Source organism: Etheostoma cragini, chromosome 11 (assembly GCF_013103735.1).
Source record: "Etheostoma cragini isolate CJK2018 chromosome 11, CSU_Ecrag_1.0, whole genome shotgun sequence".
Taxonomy (NCBI): Eukaryota; Metazoa; Chordata; class Actinopteri; order Perciformes; family Percidae; genus Etheostoma; species Etheostoma cragini.
In genome coordinates this window covers 3,543,730-3,554,623 of record NC_048417.1, presented here as the reverse complement: position 1 = coordinate 3,554,623, position 10,894 = coordinate 3,543,730, and the positions used below count along the sequence as shown (strand labels likewise).

The following is a 10,894-nucleotide window of genomic DNA, read 5'->3' as shown; positions in this document are numbered from 1 at the left end:
GTGTGTGTGTGTGTGTGTGTGTGTGTGTGTGTGTGTGTGTGTGTGTGTGTGTGTGCGCCCACTGTGCTTGCTACACACAGGGACTCGCAGCAGCACACAGACATGCAGAAGATTACAAATACAAAAAAAATAGTAATATGTGAAATAGTGTTATGATATGATCTGCTTGCGCGCTTTCACTTCACACACCAGCGGATCAGTTTCATCTCCCGAAAATCTCTCCTACCTGCTCAGCAAGTCCTCCATCGTAATAGTAATGCACCTAACTACAAACGCCCCTGGCTCTTAAAGGGAATGGGCGATGCCGCTCTGATTGGTTGATTGAGTGTCCAGTGTCAGGTATTAATGGACGACTGTGAGGCGTGAACAATCCAATGTCAGTACCTGACAATGGACAACTCGAAGGGCAGTAACCCGCTTATACCCTGGTCACTTGCCATTTTTACAACATGAATCAAACATTTTAAGTAATTAAGGAATTTGGAAGTTTTAAAGTGTTATTCAAATTGCATGTAGGGCTCTTCGAGTTTATTCTTTTAGTGCATTCACTGCAATGTTGGAACTCTCTGACGCTGATATGATTATACCAAAGTAGTTATAACTTATGCTGTGTTCAATGGGTTGATTTATTTTTTATGGTAAATTGGTTTATTACGTTCTCCTGACGTCTTGGGCGTTTTAGAAAGAGCATGCCATAGTTGTCTTCATATTTACTGTCCGGTCCCAGTTCTACTACTACTACTACTACTACTACTAGTACTGGTCCATGTTCAGAAGGAGACAGTAGAACGAGGTCATCAGCATAAAACAGAGACCTCACCACCAAGCACCAGAGACACCAAATAACCCCAAATCCCAGAAAAAGTGTTTTTTTTCTGTTCTTCATATGACTATAATTGCAACCCGGCCGAACATCTTTTCTCTGGGTGGAGAATTCTGTTTGTGTCTAATTTTAACAGCACAACTAATTTACAAATACATGGATTTAACCAGATCATACATTTAGCCCCCTAGGCCACAGTTTAGACGTCTGTAAAAGAGTCCTTCGTGCCAAATAGGGCCAAAAGATGTTTGTAAATCAATAAAACGAGAATATTTGACCATTTTCTGTCTTTTAATCACGTAGGTGAAATGACTTTGGCTAAGTTATCATCCCCCAAGAAAAAGGAAATGAAGTCCTGCTGCTGAGTTTAATGCTGCTCACAAAGCATTGGGAGCATTTCTTTTTTTGGACCGCAACTAATATAATATAGCGACAGACTAATCAAATCGAAAATAATCGTAAGTTGCAGCCCTAGTATTGTTTTAGAGAACAGATCACTTGATTGCAACATCTTAAATAACTAAATGGTTAAATGAAAGTGTGATCCGACAGCCAAGACAATGTGGCTGTTGTCTCCTGAACACAGTTGCGTAAAGCTGCCTGATGTAAAGCAGCTAAGTGGAGCGATTTCCTCCTTTGTTGTTTCCAGTGACCAGCGTGACACACCTGTGCACAAATCTTCATCTGGTCTCACCACCGGTCTGGCCGTAGTCTGGGTCTGAGTAATGCCGTGGACCTGCGTGCGTCGTAAAGCGGGTGACATTTACGGAATGAGACGCACGGTGATTGATGCACTGGGAAGGAGTGCTGCCTGCAAATCACCTTTTACTACAGCAACACACACACACACACACACACACACACACACACACACACACAAAGATGCAGATACATGGCGTGCAGTATGGGGCACCCTATCTTTTTGATGCTGTTGTAAATTTCCATTGGTTACCCTGACGTGGAATGCAGCACATATTGGATTTTTATTCTCTCCGGAGCCTGTTCTGGCGTCCTCTCCCACGGTCGGTCATGGTACCAACAGATCAGAGTTACTGCAACACGTCCTACCTGTGGGCCGAGCTGAAGGGCAGAGGGTGAAGGTCAGGAGGTTATTGACTGCTTATTGCTGTGAATTTAATAGTAAGGGCTAGGGATGCACAATTAATCAAATTTTAAATCCCAATCACGATTTTGACTTCCCACGATCAAATATTGCGTGATCAAGCAATTATTTTTTTTTAAGCGTCATTTCATCTACCGCATCTACTGCTCCATAAACCCGTCTGATCATGTGCCAGTCAGAGTAGTTCCCTGCACCCCGTGCAGCTTAGTTTCTAGATGTAGACAGTCACAGAGGACAGAGTAACGGGAGGAAAACTCAACAGATAGCAGTCGGTTATATGTCGGTCTCAAGGTTTACCAGTTTACCAGTAAACGCAAAAATTGTGAGCAAAATAATCGTGATTAGCATTTTGGCCGTAATCGTGCAGCGCTAGTAAGGGCCCTATTTTACCATCTAAGCCACTGTGTGCAGCGCTTATCGCAGGTGCGTTTAGGGCGTGGACGAATCCACTTTTGGTAGTTTAACGGCGGGAAAAAAGGGTTGGACTTAGTGTCTTTAGTGTCTCTTTGGGGGTGGCAGTTGCTCAGTCCATAGGGAGTTGGGTTGGGAACCAGAAGGTCACTGGTTCAAGTCCCCGTATGGACCAAAAAGTAGGGAGTGTGGATTGGTGGCTGGAGAGACGCCACTTCACCTCCTGGGCACTGCCAGGTGCTCTTGAGCAAGGCACTGTACCCCCCCCAACCGCTCAGGGCGCTGGTTCAGCTGGCAGCCCCCCCCCCCCCCCCACTCTGACAACTCTCCATTAGTGCATGTATAGAACCTGAGCGTGTGTGTGTGTTTGTGTGTGTGTGTGTGTGTGTGTGTGTAGTTCAGGCCTGTGTGTGATTACTAACAAAGTGTGTTCACAGAGTGTAAATTTGAATTTCCCCACTGGGGATTAATAAACAAATTAAAATTAAATTTAATATAGGTGTGTTTTACTGTCATTCCTCAAATAAAAGCCGGGGCCTTTATTTACCTGAACCTGCTTTTATTTGAAGCAGGCTTCTATTAGAGGCAGGCCATTTTCAGGAATACTAAAGAGATTTTCTGGAATAAATAGTAATGGAAATTTGACAAAAAGTCATTGAAAAGTGTTGGTTAAAATGCGTATGAACCGTGTTGAAAATGAAAAGAAAAACAAAAAAAAAATTGGCATGTCAGGTTTTATTTTACATTAAAATATAAAAATCCATGTTATATAAAAAACATGAATACTCATTTTATCTTTGTAAGATAAACTCATGTTTCTGGAGATATTGAAAGCCTGGTAACCATACATAAGGATGAGCGTTTAGTTTTTAACCTTTTTATAATAATACACTAAAATCAAGCGTTGGCACACCCAGCCGCCAGTCTGTTAAAAGGTTAAAGTCTAGTTCATATCATGTCTGTAGTACCTCAACACCGATCATCTCAACACTTAAATTTGATAAACAGCGCGGCACAGACAATACATTATAAGCGAGGCAACACGTCGTGACCTTGGAAAAGCCATTTTGTATAATTACTAGACGATAGTAAGATAATAAATCATAATCCCAAGACAAAAAGGTTTTAACATCAGCGTCTTGAATTAATGAGAAAAGGAATAAAAGTTTCAGTAACCTCGGTCACCTCCGCCTCCATAATTCACCGACAAGTGGTGTCTCATTTCCAACCATGTGAATGAAATGCTGTAATAAACGTGTGGCCTTGACCTGATAATGGAGGAACTCGGGTGCATGTAATCGTGCTCACAGTTTGGATAAACTCAAATACTGCGGAAAAATCAGGGTTAGGACAAATGGAGGAGGCGTTTCTGCACGAATGGGACTCGCCCTGCTTCTCTAACTGCCACTTCTGTCTCTTCCTGTCCATGTTTCTCCTCTTCTTTCTCTCCTTCCACCACTCTCTCTCTCTCTCTCTCTCTCTCTCTCTCTCTCGCTCTCTCCCACTCACCCTCTTCCTGTTATTATAGTGCTGAAGTGCAGAAATTATCAGAATAGCCCGTGTGCAGCTGACTTTCTATTCTGAGTTTTAATGGCTGACACAGCGTGCAGCTGAGTCCCATTCAAAGCCAGAATGGCTCCACCATGTATGGTTGATTTTTTTTTTTCCAAGACGCCCAGTTCCGCCTCTCGAGCCGTCCGTGGTTGAAAGCTTTTTCTCGCCCTCCTATCACGCTCTCCTCCACTCTCCTGTACAGAGTATACAAGCCTGATGTGTGCGGGTCACAGAGGAGAGAAGAAACTAGAAAATATTCACATTTATTCATGGTGACTAAAACAACTGTTCATAAAAATTGTTGTGCCAAAAGTGGACGGACACACACACACACACAAGTGTGTGTCACTATCTTTGCAAGGACCAGTCATTGACATAATGCATTCCCTTACCCTAACCTTAACCATCAAACCTAAATGCCTAACCTTAACCCTAACCCTAACCCTAACCTTAACCATCAAACCTAAATGCCTAAATGCCTAACCTTAACCCTAACCCTAACCCTAACCTTAACCATCAAACCTAAATGCCTAACCTTATGCCTTACCCTTACCCTAACCATAACTTAATTCGAACCCTGATCCTAAAACCAAATCTTATTCCTCAAACAGCCCTTTAAAGTTGTAGGGACCAGCATTTTGTCCACACAAAGCTGTCAGGACCCCATAAGTATACTGTATTCACGGTTTTTGGTCCCCACAAATGTAGTTAAACCTAATACACACACACACACACACACACACACACACACACACACACACGGGATGGTCAATATGGACCAAAATGATGATGGCTACCCATTCAAGGCTCAGTGTGTTTTTTCACATCACTGCCCCTCTCACCCCCTCTCCTCTGTCCTCCCTCTGTTTGTCCCAGCTCCTCCAGGGCCTCATGTTCATCGTTGTAAAGAGTGCCGCCTCGAGCGAGGCCTGACATTTACTGCGCTGGGAAGAGGGGAGGAAGGGAGGGAGGGAGGGAGGCAGGGGGGGGCAGAGGTGAAGTGACTGGTCTGTAGCGTGGAGAGAGATAACACAGCAGCGGCGAACTCGACTGCATTGCTAATGAGAGCTCTTCTGACCCGCTGTGCCTGCGCCAACAAAAGTTTGAGTTTGAAACATTTCTGTGTTTGAGTTTGATTTCAGATCGGCGTTTTTTTTTGGGTTGTTTTGCTCCAAGTGTTGACTTCCCTGAAATTGACAAATTCATTGTTTGCAAGCCGGTGTTATCTTTCAGTTTATCTCCTATCTTTGCCCATGAGGGCCAGCTCCACTCAATCCTAGAGGCTTCGGGAAGAAACACAAACATCCAGCTTTTCTCTAATCACTCTGTAAGTTGAAATCTGCACTAGACCCTGACCGATTTATTGGCGGGACGATATTTTTGGCCGATATTTGACATTTCCCAAACTATCAGTATCAGCATTTATAATGACCTATAAAAACATGTGTATACATATTTTGGCGTTGCATAGTCTGTCCACCAGAGGGCGCTCTGCAACGTCCCTGATGGCATTTCTTTTTTGTTAATGTATTTTTGTTCAAAGGACTTTGTTATGTATCTTAGGCTTGTATTTTTATACATTTTACTTTATGTATATATATATATATATATATATACACACACACACACACACACACACCAACTCACTGGCCGACCCGACTTGGTCAAAAAAGTGCCTCGGCCCACACTGAAGCGACGCCGATTTGAGCGTACTATGTGCGTGTGCGGGATATATGATACGTCTCCATGACAGCAGGCGGCGCTGATCTGTATTGTTGCCCAAGAAATGAAAACCAGCAGCTGATTGGACGACCGCGTCACGTGGGTCTGGCGTCTCTGGAATTTGTAAGGCAGAACATAATGGTGCCGTGTGGGGAATACGATCTCATGTATTAATATATATTAGTGTATTAAACTAAACACATTTTAACTGGTGACCCAGTGACCTCTCTCTCTCTCTCTCTCTCTCTCTCTCTCTCTCTCTCTCTCTCTCTCTCTCTCTCTCTCTCTCTCTCTCTCTCTCTCTCTCTCTCTCTCTGTGTGTGTGTTTTGAGTGCTTGGGCACGGTGCCTTCCTACCTCACCCTTCTGACGCTAAGCAGCTTTAGCCTAATCACCATCTGTTCCACCAGTCTGTGTTTGCGCACTGACACACACACACACACACACACACACACACACACACACACATACACGCACACACACAAACAGCGAGGGGTGGTGTGTTGTGTAGCTGTGAAATAGTGGCTTTCACATCAACTTGGAGGTTGTGCTGAGTGGAATTTGCTGTGGGATAGGCAGTGTTTCTCCCGCCCAGAGATAGTGTGAGTGGGATTTTTGGATATCCGCGTGACGCGGGTCATCTTGACTCATACGATCATCACAGCTGCAGTTAGAAACATTGTTACCAAGGTAACAGACACCAGAACTACGTCCTCCCGTCTAGCGCTTTGTATCATTATTCAACCATTGTCTGTTCTCATCAAAAAGAAGTCTAGAGCATCTACAGCTGTGAAGATTGATCGATTAACCGACCGCTCCCAGATGTTCAGTTTACTGTCACAGAGGAGTGAGGAAACCAGGAAATATTCACATTTAACCCTCATGTTGTCATTGGGTTGTCATTTATTTTTTTGTCGCAAAAAATGGGCCATTGAATAAGTTAAAAAATATCAACATTCAAAATATCAAAAAAACCACAACATTGAAAAAGTGACCAAATAGTTGGAAAAAGCGATAATTTTGGAAAAATAGCGACCAAAATGTTAGAAGCTGCAATCACAGATTTTATAGTTCTTTTAAAAAAAAAAAAGCTAAATTAAAGTGTGTGTAGTTGACAAATAACTTAATGGCCGCTACCACACAGGGAGCTGACGGGCGCGTTCCTACGTATTAATCTGTCAAATTACAGCTTAGGCCCGCAGACCTGTTCTGGGTGTTCTCTGCGTTTCCCCCAGTGCATGCTGGGACAGCGTCCAGGAACAGGTAGGTAAAGAAAATAGATCGATGGGAGTATGTGCCAGCGTGTGTGTGTTTTCTTACTCAAGATCCATTGTTTCATTTATCTGTATCTGCGGCAGCTCGGCTCCCTCCTCCCTACTGCTAAACCTTATCCTCGCAACTCACACACACAAAACCCACATGCACATACACAACACACACACAACACACACACGCGCACACACACACAACAACCACACACACATACACACACATACACACGCACATACACACACAACACACACACACACAGAGCTCGGTTCCCTTCTCCATGCTAAACCTCATCCTTGCAACACACAACACGCACACACAACACACACACACAGAGCTCGGCACTCTTCTCCATACTAAACATCATCTTCCCAACATGCGCACACACACACACACACACACACACACACACACAACACACACAAACAGAGCTCAGCACCCTTCTGCCTACTGCTAAACCTCATCCTCGCAACACGGACACACTACACACACTACACACACACACAGACAAAACACACACAGAGCTCCGCTCCCTTCTTCCTTCTGCTAAACATCATCTTCCCAACACACACACACACACACACACACACACACAGGCAGGTCAGTTCAAACCCCCGTGTTAAGTGCAGTTGTAGCCAGCAGCTGTGTTCCTGCTGTATTGCTTTGTAACTCTGACCCGCCGTCTTGTGATTTCTAGCCCGCAGCCCTTAGGTGTTACACCTCTGTTTATCCCATCGACTGAACGTGCTGAAGCACTCGCTCCACAGGCGGGATGATTCAGTTTGCAAACCCCTTGGACCTCGCCAGTGCGAACCAAAGTGCAGTCTCTGCGTATGCCGATACGCTGCTGCACACAGCGTTGTGCAGGAAACAAGCGTAGCCCTCGCTCGGGGGCCCTCGCTGGGCCCTCGCTGGGCCCTCGCTCGGGGGCCCTCGCTGGGCCCTCGCTCGGGGGCCCTCGCTGGGCCCTCGCTCGGGGGCCCTCGCTGGGCCCTCACTCGGCCCTCACTCAGCCCTCACTCGGCCCTCGCTCAGCCCTCGCTCAGCCCTCACTCAGCCCTCACTGGGCCCTCGCTGTTGGAGATGGTACCTTAGGTGGCCCACGGGAACACAGCGGTTGGCACATGTACAAGAAACCACATTTTAAATGTTGTTTTCCCCTTCCTGTGTTGTTCAGGGGTCCCTTCAGCGTGGTGAGGAGATGCATCAACAGAGAGACGGGGCAGCAGTTTGCTGTCAAAATCGTGGATGTGGCCCAGTTCACCTCCAGTCCTGGACTCAGCACGGAGGGTAAGAGATCTCACTCTCTGTGTCAGTGTCAGTGTTATGTTATAAATAGTATTATGTATTAAATGTATTATGTGTTATGTATTAGTATTATGTATTAAATAGTATTATGTTATCTGTAAAGTGTCTTGAGAAAATTGGATAATTTCCTTCTGAACAGGTAAGCATTAGCTTCGGGCAAATTGATTACGATAATAAAAAAAGGACAAAAGACTTGTTGACAAAAAGGTCAGGAAAAAAAAAAAATTGAAAAAAAAAAAAAAGTGAGCAAAACTTCGGGAAAAGGTTTAAAAACGTCAAGAAAAGCAATAAAATGTTTATGAAAATGTTGACCCAGAAAAAAAAAAAAGTTGCACAGTAGCCTGGAAGACAACACAAGGGTTAAATCTGATTAACATCACCTAACAGAACAAGCATCTTAATTACAAAGAAAGTGTCCCAAAATGAGTAAAGCCGCAGACACGTGATAGGCTGTTTGTCATCGAGGGTGGGCAAGGATGCTATTTCCCATCGCTAGGTAACGACATGCTGTTATCCCATTGGTTGCACTTTTAAAAGGTCAACAGCAAGTAGGGGAAAGTTGAAATAATTTTGAGCAAAATAGCCGAGCATTCGCGACGTCGCCTATCACGTGTAGGCGTCTTAAAGGCACGTTGTGTAATTGTAACGCACAGACAAAGGGCTGCTTGTACAGCTGTGTGTCCGGCATGGCGTCTGCAAGATACGGAGCATGAACACGTGCTGTAAGTTCAAGATAATTAATGTTCCTTAGGGGAGCTTTACCTGCCACGGTACAGAGCCGCCTTCTCTAATTCTCCCTTGCTGATCGAGTGTACTTAATCCAGCATGACAGGGCGTCTCTCTGGTTTACTTAGGCTTCTACAAGGCAGACATAAAGTGCTCCGCCGGTTGTACTGTAAACCCCCAAAAACACGCCACATGCACGTCCTCACACTGAGAAAAATTAGGTTTTTAACCCTCTTGTTGTCCTCGGGTCAAACCGAGAACCCCCTTTGACCCGTTTTCCTATGTCAATGTTCTTTGTAACGACCCAAAATAACATGATTGATTCCACACAACCCTCTTTGCCAAGTACAAATCTCTACTTTCATTGATTTTGGGGCGTGTTATTCAATTTTATAACATTTAAAAAAACATTGAAGTGTTTTTGAAATGGTTTTGAGTAAAAGTTGACATATTCCAGTCTGTGATTATCCATCAACATCCATTCCTTTAATTTTAGTCTCAATAATTCCTAATTTCGCCTTTTCTTACTCAAACATTAGGTATAATTTCCTATAAATGAGGTTTTATTGTAAAACTAAAGGTAACAAGTTAGTGTTACGCAGTGTTGAAATGTCAAAAGTATTGAAAAAGGGACAAAAACTTATGAAAATGTTAAACATAACATACATAAATATATATATATATATATATATATATATATATATATATATATATATATATACATAAATATTAAAAAAAAAAATATATATATATATATATATTACCTGACGCCAGAGTGGCTTTATCCTGTGTTGTAACACAAACAGAAATACCGGGCACATCACACGAGTGCACGCTCAAACCTGCAACACCATTTAACTCATGAAATGTTAGGAGGGGGGAAGAGGGGGGGGATACATGCTTATTAAGAACAAAGGAGAAAGATACATGAATGCTTAGTTTTCTCTTTTAATGGTTCTCACACAAAGCAATAAGAGGAAATGTAGAAAATCCAGCATGGGATTCACAAATCTCGCCCTGACAGCTAGTCTGCTCTTACCCACCTGAGGACACATTCGTAGTGATGTAATTGTGTTTGATCCTAAATTGGACGCGTGTGCCGGGCAATTTGGACATTGCACAGGGAAACCAGTAAACCCAAAGAAGGACGGCAGGCCCAGTGTGGTGTGTAAGCAACACAAACACACCAGGCCGTGGTTATTTATGCACACCTTTTTTTTTTAGGTCTGTGTGAAGTAAGGCTGGGTTGAAACAGCTGATTTCACTGTTTCACTGTTTTTATCACTCCATTCGAGTGATCCGGTATCGATTCATGAAATCTGTCTATATTGATCTTGAGTGATCTTTTAAGAGGCTCCGTTGTTAAGCTAGACTGAAGATATTGGGATCGTGTGATGGTAGTAGATGATCCAAGGAATCCATGTCAGGCTGCATACCGCTTCAAAGTTAAACTTCCATGGCCATTTTCACAGGTGTGTCTGTCTGTCTGTGTGTCTGTCTGTGTGTGTGTGTGTGTGTGTGTGTGTGTGTGTTCCTGTAACCTGTTCTGTGGTTGGTTGATAAAAGAGGAAATTGCATTATTGTAAACTCCTTTCCCGCTTAATTGCAACTTTCATCGTCTGTAATCACTCTGGTGTCTGTGTGATAACTGGTTAATTACTGGACATCCATCTTCAGGGTAATCTCTCTGCTCTTGATTCCTTTCTGACAGTATACCGAGGCTTTGAGAGAGAGAGAGAGAGGGAGAGGGGGAGAGAGAGAGGGAGAGAGAAAGAGAGAGAGAGACTTTGAAAGTGTATTTTGCCGTCTCTCCTGTCTTAAAACATATTGATGAAAACCTGGTTTGACGAATTATTGCAAACTCCTAAACGAAGGTTTTTCATTGTAGCTTGTCCAACAACACAGCCATTTCTCTTCATTACCAGCATTAATGTTCAAATGTGCACAGCAGTGTGTGTG

At 43.6% G+C, this 10,894-nt stretch overlaps 1 protein-coding gene across 1 annotated transcript in view; it reads left to right on the top strand.

The window, feature by feature from the left end:
* The window catches only part of caska (calcium/calmodulin-dependent serine protein kinase a), a 136,057-nt gene that overhangs the window by 40,792 nt on the left and 84,371 nt on the right, over positions 1 to 10,894 (top strand). The window contains exon 2 of the mRNA XM_034885997.1: positions 8,079 to 8,191. Coding sequence (XP_034741888.1) covers positions 8,079 to 8,191 — 113 coding nt within the window. The remainder of the gene's footprint in view (positions 1 to 8,078; positions 8,192 to 10,894) is intronic.